This window comes from Varanus komodoensis, unplaced genomic scaffold (assembly GCF_004798865.1).
Source record: "Varanus komodoensis strain SLA01 unplaced genomic scaffold, ASM479886v1 scaffold27, whole genome shotgun sequence".
NCBI lineage: Eukaryota > Metazoa > Chordata > Lepidosauria > Squamata > Varanidae > Varanus > Varanus komodoensis.
The window spans coordinates 13,014,973-13,030,629 of record NW_025335701.1 but is presented as its reverse complement, the minus strand read 5'-3'; the positions used below and the strand labels follow the sequence as shown (position 1 = coordinate 13,030,629).

At 41.6% G+C, this 15,657-nt stretch overlaps 1 protein-coding gene across 6 annotated transcripts in view; it reads left to right on the top strand.

The window, feature by feature from the left end:
- Positions 1 to 15,657, top strand: part of DENND5B (DENN domain containing 5B) — a 121,850-nt gene that overhangs the window by 47,973 nt on the left and 58,220 nt on the right. For 3 of the 6 annotated variants that reach the window (XR_006415131.1, XM_044434346.1, XM_044434343.1), the window contains exon 2: positions 5,850 to 5,915. The exons of 2 other annotated variants lie outside the window; for them this stretch is intronic. Coding sequence is in view for 3 of the 4 variants with exons in the window: in XM_044434346.1 (XP_044290281.1) it covers positions 5,850 to 5,915 (66 nt within the window). In the remaining variant the exon portion in view is untranslated. Of the gene's footprint in view, positions 1 to 5,849; positions 5,916 to 9,643; positions 9,666 to 15,657 lie in introns of those variants that run through there. One more of the 6 variants, XM_044434345.1, reaches the window with a different exon arrangement.

Genomic DNA, 15,657 nt, shown 5'->3' with positions numbered 1-15,657 from the left:
TTCTAATATTTTCTGCACTGCTTTTGACTCTAGCTGGAGCCCGGAAACCGGGTTATTGAAATGTAAGCATGTTTTCTGATCACGACATGCATTCACTAACAAATACCTTCATGTGCAGGACACCAGTTTGTAGAGAGTACTGGCCTAGATGGACCAGTAATTTGATCTGGGAGCTACCCTATGCTCCTTCCTATGATAGCATTGAAATAAAATGAATTTCAAGATGTTTCTGGTGCTAGTGCCTGCCTTTCTTACAAGTCTGAAATAATGATAACTTTAAAAAAGAAAGGGGTGAGTATTATTAAATATCTAAGCAGCTATCTTGTTTTTGTTTTTATTTTTTTAATTAAAGAAAATATAAGTAATCCATGCTTGAAAATGCAGGTGGTTGGTCAGAGATGCAACTTGACAGCAGAAATGTCCAAATTCCATGCGTGTTTGGCATGGAGGCTTGAGACTGAAAGAAAATTATACCCTCTTCCATATTTAGAATTCTGAAAATGCCTGTTCTGCACCTGCTGACTGGTGTCTTTGTATAATAAGCATCTTAAATCACAGCTTACGGCTAGTAGTCAAAATGCAGTGGGCTGTGTTGTTGAAGTCAATGTAGATATGAAATGGAGGTGATCAAATCTCAGAAAATTATGCATCTGACTTAAACTGTAATTGAGTTTTCTTTTAGTTCTTTAAGCCAAAGCAAAATTTGCATATGTAGAGTTTCTGATTGCTAAGCATGAGTATTGTGTTTACATGGGGCTTGCTTTGAATACTTTTCTGCCAAAATGGTTGGCTTTGTTTGCCTTACTGGAAAGTGCCTTCCTTTTTGTATGTGTCTGTTGTAGCATTTGAGAATGTAGCTATATTAAGAAACCATTGTGTTGGTTTATATAATATTACTCTAGAGAGACGGGGGGAGATAACTTCAATTGAGGTCAGAAGGAAGAGGCTGGTGAGGTTGGAATAAAACTCCTATATTGCATGCATGGTCTTTAAAAAAAAATACTGTTGTCTATAGGGCGTCAGTTTGTCTTCTCGCAAGATCAGTGGACTTCTTGTGTTTGGATTTGTGTGAATGCATACTTCCACCTTTCCCAAACTAGGGCCTTCCAGATCTGTTGAACTACAATTCCAACATTCCTCTGCCAACATGGATTTGGGGAGTTACAGTCCAACACAACCAGAAGTCCCCAGTTGTGGAGTGCTGGAACATTGCAAAGCAAGGTGACTCTTTTTAATGAGACCATGTTCAGTCTAACAGGACGGACCTTTATTTGACCATACTTGAGTGTCTTGTTCCTAAGCACATTTTTAGCACTTGCCTGTAGTTGTAATCCTGCTTAGAAAGCAATCAAACCAGAATGGCTTTCAGTACTGAGATCTTGGAGGCCATGTCAACACCACTGTTTTTGTCTATTGAAACTCTATTCTTTTCAATGGCAGGCTAAAACCTTTTTATTTTCCCAATATTTTAAGGTTTGATTGTCATTTTAATATGGGTTTTATTGCTAGAAATTAATTAGGATGCTGTGTTTTATTTTGCTCTATTCTGTCTACTGTCAAACCATCCCAAGACTTTGGTAATGGACAAAAGTCTTAAATAAATAGAATGAATAAATATTGTTACAAAACTGTAAATATGTTTCTGTGGTAGTCCTTTTGCTCTGCAGGGCAGGGTTCTGCTTTTGAATGTTTAACATATTCTGCTACCTCCAGCTATTTATCTGTCTATTGGCACAGCAGATCATAATAATAAAGTTTAAAACTTGAAATGTAGGAAGAGAAAGCTAAAGCTGCTCGCTGGGTAGTCTGGCTTTAGGCAATTAAGCTGAGTTTTCAGCGGAATTTTTCCTATTACCGAAGCCCAGTGGAAGTGCCTTTTGAAGATTCCAAGGGGAAGGGAAAGCTGTGGCAGTGTTCAGTGTGACAAATACAAGTATGTTGTCCTAGCTTAGCAATTTTCAGTGCAGCAGCAATGGCATTTCCAGCATGGCAGATATGCTGGGGAAACGCATCAGACCAGCAAGTGCTGTTGCCATTTCACTAAAGCTCATATATGCTAGCGCAGCATAATTTACATTAGTGTCACACTGATACCTCCCTTTGTTTAAACTGTGGGAGAATTATGATTCAGCAAAGCATAGCTTTGCACAGCAAACCCTGATGTTACTGCAGCCAAGGGCATATGGGCAGCATGCACACATCTTTAACATTCATGTGCATGTGTCTGAGAGTCCAGAATGTCTGTGTGCATAAATGCAGGTACTAAACCACAAGTGTGCAACCCATTCCACTCCAAGATTTTTGGACTACAAGTTCTCTAGTCCCTAACCTTTGGTTGTGCTGGCGTGAGTTTACGGGTGTTACAATCCAATACATCTGCAGAGCACCAGGTTGCCTCCTCCAGCTTTAGATACAAGTATTTTGTTGGCATTTCTCATGCTGTATAAGGATTGGAGCAATCATAATCTCAACTGTTTGTTGGGAAGAGAGCTTGTTTTTTCATGCCATGTAAACCTAAAATGGACAGCCATCTGAGTGGGATAGTGTGCATTGGTGTCCTGCAACAGCAGGGGGTTGGACCTGATGGCCTACGTGGCCCCTTCCAACTCTCCTATTCTATGATTCTATGAAAATGCATTCCTAGCCAATTGTGCCTTCTTGATAACTTGTATAAAGAAATGGTAAGCATCTTCTCCAGTATGGGGATGAGACAATGAAGAATTGGGTATGATCATGTTGGTGTGAGGTAGCAAGGAATCGTGGTGAAGGTGCCTTCTCTAATTTGGGTGTTGGGCACCAACAGTTTGGGAGGCAGAAATGCCTTCTGCTGTATCAGTGTCAGTCAACAGCCATTTAGGGGGTGGCTGTACAAACAACAGCTGTCTTTGGAGGGACCATGCTTAATAAAGTTTAAAAGTATGGCTGGCCAGCCAGTTTGGAGGTTGGAGTCAGTTCTGGGGTAAATAACACTTCTCTTACATGTAATATTTTTAGTTCTATTAATGACAATTGCAATTAAACTGGGAATTAGAATGTTTGCGTTCTTATGTGTGTATTATCTTAAGCTTATATGATATTGGTAGGTGATATCCGTGCTAGAATAAAAAAGAGAACTGGTCAGTAAATAAATGCTGCAGGCATGTAGGTTGACCTAACAGCCTCTGAGCATTGACTTCCTTTGTGGTTTCTGTTCTCTACCTCTTAACCCACATGCAGTAAAGCTCAGCTTATGTGCATGATGTTAGCTGATCTCCGGCTTCTCTGGAACAGGAACACTAGGAAAGTTTCCACTCGTAAGCAATTGAGTGCAGTCCCTAGCTCAAGAAACCAGGGCAAGGATAGAGGAGTTAGAGGAATGTGTTTCTTGCAATGTCTTCTTGCATGCTTCTGTTTTATCATTTGTAAAAACTTTAGTGTGAATTTGTAAATCACTGTCTTGGCAGAAGGGAGGCCTAGGAATGCTTTTGTCTGCGATTTTTGGCTCTTTATTTTTGCTGTCTTTCTGATTTTTGTTGCAGAGATCCTTAAAAGTTTAGAATATATTTTAAGAGGACTTTTATCTTGCATTACATTATCATTTCTATAGCACCTTCTCAGTGTGCAAAGTTCTTTTGCAATTAGTATCTTTCTCCACACAGTTCACCTTTTTGCAATGGTGTGCAGATTTCCTGGGTTGCCTAAAGCCGTTCTTACAGTTTGGCACCGTGCTAATCCAAAATCGATGCTAAAGAAAGCTAGGATCCACACTGTGTCAAAACTATGCTTATTTGTAGTTGCTTATCTTTAGTGAGGATAAGATTTCTGCATTTGCCCCTTGTAGGAGGACGCAAAATGTTCAACAGTGCGCTGCATAATGCTGTGAAAGCAGTGGAAGTTTCAGTTGCTGGGTGCTCTGGGCAGCACTTCTCCATCGCTCTCCCTGAAGACCTGCTAGCATTAAAAATGTCTTCTTTGCCTAGTCACCACCTGCTTCTCTGCTGCGGCCTGATGCTGCTGCTCTACTGGAAGACATACATGGGCATTCCCAATTTATACTGAATTTAAATGTATACTAGCAGTTCAGACTGAAAGGGAATGCAGAAAGGGTCACTGCTGCTTTAAATTATTCCTTGGGTGTCCCAAACCCAACAGTTTGTCCATTATGTGCCACTGATGTGCTTTGCTGCTCATATGCTAAATATAACTAGTATTCTTGGTTCTTGTTTATCAGCAGCTTTCATTAGTGCAAGTAACTGGAGACTATTGGGGTGATAGCTGTTCATATTGCAAATGTAGCATTTTAAGAGAAAATGGTAAATTTTTGAAAATTAGCTAGTTGGACACAAATTAGTCTAAAATATTTTTTGCCTTGGCATTGGGGTTTTGGTTTTAAAACGTTAATAGTCTTTTTTATGGAAAGTTTTATGTAAATTGTGTGTGTGTTTTAAAGGTGGAAAGGCATCGGTTTTATTATGATTCTACCATCTCACCTCGTTCTGTTTGCAACTACTCCAGTTCAGGCATTGGCACTACCAAAAAGCACCAGTTCTTTGCTGGAACTCCACACATAGAAGCAATGCCATTCCATGCTTTTTATTCCCAATCTTCACCTAGACATGTGGAATCTATGCACATTAGCACTGTGTGGCTACCAAGGGATATTTTGGCTGAGGTCTGCATAGGATCCGCCTCCTTTCTCCAGTCAGGGCACAGTTCTTTCCAAGCAATAGTAATACATCCAGGATTTTCCCTGTACTTGTTGGGCCCTAATGGGTGAACCTACCATTTCCTTCTGCCCACTCTGTAAATCAGCCTTGGGGAACACCCAGCCTGTGGGCCTAATCTGTGCTGTGAGGCTATTCCTTTAAGGACCGCCCGCTTTCTCAAACCATGTCCTCTCATCTTTTGCTCTGATATTTTCCTGTCTCCTCCTGGATATTGTAAGGCAGGGGTGAGAGAAGGTTGATCTCCAGATACTTTGGACTCTGTCTCCTGCAACCCCTTTCCAGTGTGGCCAATAGTCAGGACCACTGTGAATTGAACTCCAAAACATCTGGAGCGCTCTGTCTGCTCACCTCTGATGCATGGTTGCTCCCTGTACTTTCTCAACACTGGCTTGTGACTCTGGGACCTTTGAAACACTTGTTTAAACATTAACACTTCTTTGTGGAGCCACACTTTTACAGAAGGCTTGAGCAATGCTGCGGCGGAAGCATGACATCTGAACTGACCTTTGGCATGTTCCACTCTTGTCTAACGTAAACAACGCACCATCCGTTTGGAATATCACTCTAACTGTTTCTGAAGTGAGTGGGAGGGAAGGATCCAAGGATGTCCATGTTTATTGTGTTTATTTATGTTTATTATTGTTTGTGTTTATTTATGTTTATTATTTACCAGCAGAAAGCTGCTGGTAAATTACAATTGTGCAATGCCAATAGCTGCCACTATTTATGTTGCTCAAGCAGTCGCTTCTGCTAGCAGAAGCTCACTGACACCAGTGTATGGCTACCACTGGATTGCCCCCAAGTCTGTATAAGAGCATTGAAGGATTCACTTCATTTGCACTTTCACGGAGAAATTTTCTGGTAGACTGAACTTGGTGTGAACATGTGCTGTCTCTAACATTCATTGCCCCTTCCTTTGTCTTCTGTTGGCAGTGGTGGAAGGAAATTCTTACACAATTCATGGTGCCTCTCTCTCTCTCGCGCGCGCACTCTCTCTCTCGTTCTCTCTCTTTCTCCCTCTCACTCTCCCACCATGTTTTTGCATTTTTGTGTCTGCATTTTAACCATGTTTTGCATTGCACATGTCTGCATTTTCTGTTCATTTTGTTCACAAATGCTTTTTGTTTCTGTTATGTTATGTAGTCTTATACCAGTGGCTAGAAGCCGATCGTCATGGCAAGAGCTCAGATACTGCAAACAGAACATCAGGTAAAAAGGGGGGTTATTAATTTAAACTTTAGGCTTTCTATACCCACTTCCATCTTCTAGCTCTGCCTAAATTCAGTGAAACACTTCCCTTTGATTGGTATCTTAAATTTTAATCAGCACCCAATAATTATACTTCTTTCCCCTTACCCTGTAGTTTTTGTATGACAGATGTGATTATTTGTCAGATAAGGACTAGATTTTTCTTCAGTCTTGAAATAGGTGCTGCTTGCCTTACAATCCCTTTACCATGCCAAATGCATTCAAGAACCCATTACAATGTTTATTTTAATAAGTATTAAACATGCCGCTGCTCAACACAAGAGTAGCTTCTGATTCAAAAAAAGTGTTAAAAATAACAGCAAGCATAGCAAAACCATAGAATTCTGATTAACAACAAATTAAAAAGGGAAATCTAGAAAACCTAAGCTAAACTCAATTGACTGTGAAAGGGAAGAACTGAGGACTGAAACCAAAGACATTGTTAGGGAAGGATGCCAAAAAACAATTCCTGTAGCAAAAAGAAAGGTCTAGATGGATGACATAAGAAGCACTCAAAGTTGCTAAGGATAGGCAAGAAGCAAAGGGGCACAGAAATAGCATCAGAATCCTGAATAGAAAATTTTAGTGACTATCATGTAGAGACAGAAAGAATTACTACAAATGACCCATGCAATAAAATAGAAGAGAACAACAGAAGAAGTAAAACAGGAAACCTCTTCCAGAAGGTCCAAGAAATCAAAGGGAAATTCAAATTAAATTAGGAATGCTGAAAGACCAATAGGGGCACATACCATCTGACTAGGAGGAAATAAAGAGAAAGCGAAAATAATATGTCTACAAACTATACAGGAGAAACAAAGAAACCCTCTTTTAAAGAGGAATTCAGTGAGGAAGAACTTGAAATACTAGAAAGCAAAGTGAAAGCTGCTCTGAAAACACTTGGAAGGAGAGAAAAACACCCAGAGTAGATCAGGCACTGATAAAGCTTCAAAGCTACAGTAACTGAAGCAGTCCAAATCCTAAGAAAAATATGCCAACAAATATGGAAAACAAAGCAATGGCCCACACTCTGAAAACACCCAAGATACTTTCCATTTCCCAAAAAAGGAGTTGCTAAGGAGTGCAGCAGCAAAGTGATTCTGAAAGAGTTGCAACCAAGATGTGCAACTCTGTGTGGTGGTATAAATACTTGATGTTCAAGCTGGATTTGAAAAGGAAGAGGCACTCAAGATCGTACCACAAATCTGCATTGCCTATTGGAGCACACCAAAGTATTTTGGAAGAGCAGTCTGTGCTTTATAAACCTCAGCTCTTTGACTGTGTGGATCGTGAGAAGCTATGGATGGTCCTGAAAGAAATGGGTGTGCCTCAGCACTTGATTGCCCTAATGTGTAATCTCTATTCTGGACAAGAAGCTTCTGTTAGGACAGAATATGGAGAAACAGAATGGTTTCCTATTGACAAAGGTGTCTTTCATTTGTTTGTTTATTAAATTTATATGCCGCAAAATAGTCCAGCATATCTCCCAATTTGTTTACAGAACATATAAGGAAAGCTGAGTTAGGATCAGAAGAAAAAAGAGTGAAAATTGGCGGAAGACACAGTAATTGAAGATACACAGATGATTCCATGTTACTGGCGGAAAGCAGCAACAAATTGAAATGACGCCTAATAAAAGTGAAAGAAGAAAGTGCAAAAGCAGGACTGCACCTGAATATTAATTTTAAAAATCATGACTACAGTAGAATTACAGGATTTTATTTATTTATTTATTTATTTTTACTGACAGCAATGAAAAATTGAGGTTGTGAAAGATTTTGTATACCTTGGCTCAGCCATCAATTGAAATGGAGACGGTAGCCAAGAAATGCAAAGGAGAATGAGACTTGGAAGAGCAGCATTGAGGGAACTATAGAAGATAATCAAGTGTAAGGATGTTTCACTGAAAATGAAGGCCAAAACCATCCACACTCTTGTATTTCCCTTCACTATGTATGGTGTGAAATCTGGACAGTGAAGAAAGCTGACAGGAAAAAGATTGATGTGTTTGAAACCTGTGCTGGCGGGGCAGGGGGCAGGGTGGCTTTGTGAATACCCTGGACTGGAAGAGGCAAACAAATGGGCCTTAGATCAGATCAATCCAGATCTTGGCCTGAAATCAAAAATACGAAACTGGAGCCTTCAAGCTTCAGGCACATCCTGAGGAGGCAAGTCTTGTTGAAGAAAACAATAAAATGCTAGGAAAATTGAATACAGAAGAAAGGAGGACCAACTGTGAGATGGATTGACTCCATAAAGGAAGCCACAGCTTTGAAATTACAAGAGCTGAACTGTGCTGACAAGGACAGGACCTTTTGGAAGATGTTCATAAGTTAGAGATGACTTGACAACATGTAACAACAACAAAAGGCCTAATGCGGGAGGGAAGGTTTTTATTCATTATTGATTGTACGATTGATTGTACCTTTCTCTGGGGAGAAAATATCAAAATTGTGGTGCCACCACAGGTAATGGCCTTGTTTCCTATTAGCATCCCTTTGAATATTTTCTGGGAAGTAATAGAGAGAGTTATTGTCTCCATGCCCTGCTTGTGAGCTGGTTACAGGATGATGAGCCTTTCGTTCTGTCCACCCGCAACCTAAACATAGGATCAGATCCTGGACTGAGAACAAAAATTTTCCATGATCTGGGATCCCAGGCTCTCATCCTTAGAAGAAGAGGCTCTGGAGTGATCTTACAGAAATGGCAAGGACCAAGGGAGGTAACAAGAACACTCCGTTTCTGAGGATACCAGCCCTGAAGACATCAGTACACCATAGCCACCCTGTGCTGTTGTAACACAAGGCTGCCAAAAACCCTTTGAGAGATAAGGCCTTCAGTGTGGACTCTGAGCAGATCAACCTAAAGGGAGTCAACCCCCTACTTGAAACCATTCACAATCTGGTGCTTGTTAAAGTGACAGGGAAGCTAGCCTCTTTTCCAACCTCACTCAGAGCTCTTCATGGTGGTGTTCCTACTACCCTGGGAAATGTGTTCTGGCCAAGATTTTGGTGCAGGCCAAAACTATAGTAAAGGTAAAGGTTTCCCCTTGACATTAAAGTCCAGTCATGCCTGACTCTAGGGGGCAGTGCTCATCTCCGTTTCCTAGCCGAGGGAGCCAGCGTTTGTCTGCAGACAGTCTCCGTGGTCATGTGGCCGGCATGACTAAACACCGAAGTGCACGGAACGCTGTTACCTGCCCACCGAATGGTACCTTTTTATCTACTTGCATTTGCATGCTTTCAGACTGCAAGGTTGGCAGGAGCTGAGATGGAGCAACGGGAATTCACCCCGTTGTGCAGATTCAAACCGGCAACCTTTCGAACAACCAGCCCAGCAGCACAGCGGTTTAAACCTTTAATCCAAGCCTCACAATGCCCTTGCTGGGCCACAGAGGCAAACTAGGACAGTTTTTTGTCTCTGAATGGGTGTGAAGAAGGAGCGGAGGGAGTACATGAGCCAAGGACGGACTGGCTTATTCTCATAACCACAAACAAAGGCTTGTTCTGTCTAAACTAGGCCTAATATTCTTTTCTGTCTTTTCCCGTTGCTCCCAAATAGAGGGGATGAAAGGGGAAATCTTTTAAGAAGAAGGTTCACTAAGTAATGCTGTACCAGTTTAATTAGAATGGACAGTCGACAAAGATGGCTGCTGGGACATGCAAGAGCTGTAGATTCTCCCTAAGGCGGTCAGAGATATTTTTATGTCTGGTACGTGGCAGACAGCACTTCAGCAGAATCTGTAACTAACTTATAGTTTATAGTTAGTTGGCGACTGGAGGTAAGTGTGAAGTGTGCTTTTTAAAATTAGCATCCTAGTTGTGTAGTTATGGCACATTTAAAATAGTGTGATCCTCCAGCTTTTCAGAACTAATTTTTAAAGCTCATTTTTACAAACATAATAAGAGCCACATTGGATTCGTCTAAAGATCAGTCTAGTCCAGGGTTTTGGGTGGCCAAGCAGATGCTGATCGAGAGTGTAAACCACACCCAGGTTTTGCAGCAACTAGTACATGAGACACACTGCCTCGTACACTGCTAATATCCAGCTTAATATGACTACAAGCTCTTCATAGTCCTCCCTTCCCTGAAGCTTAAGGGAAGCAGCAATGTATTTTTATGGTTATTTTACCATAAAAATATATATTGTACCTGCTGTGAAACAACATTTTTATTAAGCTGTGTTTAACAGTTTAATGCAGGCCACATAGAGTCCCAGATAAGGGGGAGATGTGTCAGTGTAATAGCAATGCCCATCACTTTGCATATGTGCAAATTATACTGCACTTTTCAGGCAAACTATAGACGGGAGCTAATGGATTTTCAGTGTAAGCTTCTCTGCATTGTTCCTGTAGCACTGCATGCTTCCTGGAATCAGGAACAGCCATACATTTTTCTTCAGCCTATTCTAGTTCATATCCATCTTGTGTGATTAATACCGTTCTCCTCTTAATTTTTCATGCTGCTGTGCTTGCATTGCAATCCTTTGCATATTTATTCAGAACTACAGTGGTACCTCGGCTCATGAGCGCCTCAGTTCACGACCCAATCAGGTCGCAAACAAATACTTCATAAAAATTTTGACTCAGGTTGCAAACTCCGCATTGGGTGGCAACCGCGATTGCGGCCTTCTCCTCCCCCCCCCCCGAATGGAGAGATGGGCGCGATTGTGCTGGGGGCGGGGAGGGGAGATGGTCAGATCACGCCCGTCTTTCCTGCAGGAACGCAACTGCAATCTCGGCCATCTCTTGCCCCCCCAGCACGATCGCGCCCATCTCCCCCCCCCGGCACACCAGGATGACGGGCGCAATCGTGGTCATGCTGTGGGAGGTGGGGAGATTGCTGCGCTTGTGCTCGGGGTGAAGGGGGGAGATGGCCACGGTCTTTGTTGTTCTTTGTGTCACTTTGCTTCGCATTTTTCTGATTAAAAAAAAAATAGTTACAGAACGGATTAACTTTATTTACATTGAACCTTATGGGGAAATTTAACTTGGCTCATTACCAATTTGGGTCATGACCAGACTCCTGGAATGGATTAAGTTCATGAGCCAAGGTATCACTGTACTTGTTTCATGGCCTTTCTCCCTTGTAAAGGTGTTTGAGAATGAAGCCTAAACTATTTTAAATTCTTCGGTCTGCTTTACTTTAAGAACGCAAAGTTCAACTGTGACCAAAGTGATTGCACATATCTTAGGTGCATGTTTGCCAGGAGGAGGATATCTGTGCAGTGGCAAACCTGGATTTGCTGCAACAAAATGTGTGATGGGAATTTTCCTATGGGCATGTGGAACATCACTTTCCTTGTAGGGCAGGACATATCCCTGCATGTTTTGAAATCCATGTGGGCATGAAAGCCACTGAATTGTGATGAGGTTGGTCTTTCGTTGTAATGCTTCGAAAAGGAATTGAGTGCAGAAACTTGCTCCATGCCAAACTCTGTCCCCACTGGTTCCATGCAAGACTTCAAGGTGTTCAGTAGAAGGTGTGATTTATTGTTGTTCAGTCACAAAGTCATGCCCGACTCTTCATGACCCCATGGACAACATGCCTCCAGGTTCTCTTGTCCTCCATTATCCCCTGGAGTATGCCCAAGCCCACACCCATCTCTCCAGTGACCCCATCCAGCCACCTCAATCTCTGCCGTCCCCTTCTCCTTTTGCCTTCAGTCATTCCTAGCATCAGACTCTTTTCCAATGAGTCCTTCCTTCTCAAGAAGTTGTGATTGGAGAACCTATATATGTATTATTGTTATTTATTTTATTATGTAGGAACCTGCATGGGATCAGAAGCCCTGGGAGTAGAAATTCAGAATCTTTTGCTCCTTCTGTTTCTTTAACCATGGATTGTGTGTCATCTGGAGTGGCAAACTTTTACTATAGTTTACTATACCTTAAAACAAGCCAGCGTTCAGCTGTGGTTTCTAAAGCCAGCTTGTTTAAACTTACCATAATTAAGATTAGCTAATATTCCTGGTTCAGATAATAAGGCAAATTCCCAGCTTTCAGGAAGAAGGGAAGAATCAGAGCACAAGCCCACTGTGGTTTGTCCCTGCTATGACCATCACACTAAACCATGATGATGGTTGTCTTTCTGAATATTTTCTGTGACTGGTATAAGGGTCAGATTAGCTTTTTTGAAAGAGATTTTTTTACTGAGTGTGATTCAGCTGGGGGTATATTGCAGTGAAAGAATTCACAACACTGAGAGCTCATAAAGAGGCACATTGTTTTCTATATCTTGTCAGGGCAGTTTTAGCAAACTAAATGTTTTCTCCTTTCCTCTTTCTTCTCCCCTTGCATGACTATCAGCTTGAAAATTAAAATTATATATATCTCCAATAATTTTTTGGGAAAAGTATCATGCTGGCTATGTCCTTAGAGTTGTAGGCTTACCCATAGAGTTGTGCTTCATCTGAAATACCTTTGTCACTATCAGTGTTGATCAGGGATGGGTAGGTGGAGGAGTGAAACCTTGCATTAGATTTTCTGGAATGGAATTGTTCCAATTTTTGTTAGAGGAAGTCTCCTGCTTTTTAATATTTCGCTGCTGAACTTTATCTAATAAACCTGGATATTGCAGGCTTTATGGAATGCAAGTAATGGATAAGTTCACTATTTTATTTTTCTAAGGCTCTTTAATTGTAATTTTGTCTCACCTTTATTTTTGTATAATCAAAATAACACAACATTCATAAAGCAAACTTATGGCATTACACCCATTAGTATTTCTCTTGCGATAAGATGGCAATGCCTGCGCTTAGCAAACAGTTGAGCTCTTGCCATCCAACATTCATCAGGCTCAGGATTGGGTGACTGGTGGTCCACCAGATGTTTTGGCCTACAACTTCCAGCAACCCTTACCATTGATTATGCTGGCTAGGGCTGATAGAAGTTCTATAACAACATCTGAAGGGCCACAAGGTGCCCTGCCCCCTATCTAGAAACTTATTTTCCAGTACTTTCTAGGCCTGTTACTTGCATCACAACATATGGATGAAATTCTCTTTTTGGTTATTACATGGAATGGGTTTAAGAGAAACACTGCAGTAGTTCCCAGATGCTGTTAAAGTAAAAGAAGTCACAGTCTGGCTCCTCACAACCCAAGTGATGTAAAGTCAAGGCTGCAATATCATTCAACTTTTTAACTGTTGCAACATGGAGGTAATTTGGAGCATGGTCATCACAGCTTTGGTTTACCAAACACTCTTCCAGTCATGTGCCAACTTTGACATGATGACCCTGACTTAGATTAATCCAAAGTTCCCCTAATGTCAGGTAGTAGAACAGGAAAATAAGCCCAAATACGGTTGACATTTGGGCAGAGCAGGGGTGGTGGGCAGAGTGTTCTCAGCTTCCTATATTGTAATTTATGACTTCTGGAATTAACATCCAAATTGGGCTATTCACGAATGTGCTAAAAGGCCTGAAAATAAATAGATCTTTGCCTCTCCTTGAAAAGCTATCAACATAGGCAGCAGCAAAGTTTCCCAAAAAGAGTGTTCACAAGTGAAAACGACCCTCTCTTAAGCCACCAAGCATCTCATGTTGAAAGGCAGGCTCACCTGCAGAAGGACTTCCATCAAAGGCTGCAGTGTCCCAGGAGGCACCAAGCCAGTGTGGCGTAAGGGTTAGGACAGCCTTCCCCAACCTTGTGCTTTCCAGACATGTCTGGACTGCAACACCCAGAATTCCTAGTCAATGGCCTTGCTGGATGGGAATTCTAGGAACTGTAGTCCAAAAGCCTCTGAATGCCACCATGTTGGAGAAAGCTGGGTTAAAATTGGTCTGGTACTTGGGAGATCTGGGTTCTGATCTTCATTCAGCTATGAAGTTCAGTTGGCTTTACACCAGTCACTGACTTGCAGCCTCCTCTACTTCACTGGGCAGTGATTGTCAGGATAAAATGGAGAGAAGAAGAACCTTGTAAGCCGCCATAAACAAAAGGAAGAACAGTGAGGTAAACGGGGCTGGAGCTGGTATTCGTACTTGTGGTGCTGAACTGAGTGATTCTGAATGGATGGAAGTTTCCTTGACTTAGTTCAGCTTTCCAAACCACTGCCCCATCCTGAGGTTTATCTCCCATCACCATTCAGGGCTGGCTGAAGGATATTTTGGTGCCTGTGGCAGAATATATGAAACCTTCCAGCTGATAAATATTGGATACATTCTCCTATACAAGTTCTATGGAAATAACTTGTGGTCATTTTATGCAATTCTTGTTCATTTCATTGAGGCACAAGCAGGACAGTTCTGAAATGGTGCGCATTATTCAAAACGATCCTTATTAAAGGAACCCGAACACGGTTGTCCAATGCACTTGTCCAATCACTTTGTTGCGTACAACTGCATAACAGAACTCATTTGAGCACAAAACCCCATTTATTGATGTCAATTCAGGGTCAAACTAGACAGAAGACACATGACATAATAATATTTAATACAGGATGATTATAGTATTGGCGGGGGGGGCGCGCGGTGGTATGACATTTATTGGCATCCCAGCAGGCAGGAGTTCAACTCTTTCTTTGCCCATTTCATGAAGGTGCCATTTGCACTCCCTGTTAGCATCATGGGAGTCAGTCTCTCCATTTGCAGCAATCCCAGTTGTTACCCAGCCTTTCACATAACGGTATTAGCATTTTTATTAAAAGCCCCTAATTTCAGGCAATATTAAGTGCAAGGTACATTTAACTTTGCATCTGATTTGGGCTTACAGAGGCTCAAGCAAACTTCTAGGGAAAGTACAAACACGCCGTTGATCATAGTCTAAGCTTTTAGGAATGCCACGATGAGTCAGGAGGTGGACTTTCCCGCCAGCTGTTTCTCAAGCAGACAAATATGAGTCCTGCTTCTTGATCATGGGCAATTGCACAGAAATTTTTCAGGTTTTGTTTGGGTGAGGCACTGGAATTTCATGGGAACCTTCATGGCACCATTTCCCCTTTGATCTTTGTGATATTAGACTGCCGTTTGTCATGCCTCTAACTGACCTTAGCTATAGGTCCTGGTATACCAACTTCAAACTTGAGCCATGGTATAACTTGCCAGCCGGAATTATTGTTGGCTTTGTGGAGGTTCCCATGTTGATGATGCAGGTTTTTTAAATGGTGAGTCCTTTTACTACTGTTTTTAGTAGCTTAAAAATTCATCAAAATGCTTTCAAATTAAGAGGTTGCATTCAATGAATGAATGAAGGCAGGTGACTGAATATTATGTAGCTCAGTTAGATGGTTAGTCCTTCTCTATTTTTCTGAAAAGAGAAGCTGGCCAAGTGAAAATGGCTGTGTCCTCTCCCTTCACATTTATTTATTTATTAATTAAAACATTTTTATGCCGCCCCATTCACCGAAGCCTCGGGGCGGCTTACAACAATAAATAAAACCAATAAGTTAAAATATACATATAAAATAATCATAATAATTTAAAACACACATTATAAAATAAGCCGCCCTGGCCAGATAAAATTCAGTGGTATTAACATTTAAAATGTTGCTTAAATAAAAAGGTCTTTGCCTGGCGCCAAAAAACAAATAACGACGGCGCCACCGCTGAGAAAGCCCTCCTCCGAGTAGCCACCCTCCTAATTTCTCTCACGGAGGGCTCCCGGAGAAGGGCCTCTCCTGCCGATCTCAGGGGGCGACTGGGCATATATGGATGCAAGCGCTCCTTCAGGTAACCAGGACCCAAGCCCTAAACGGCTTGGG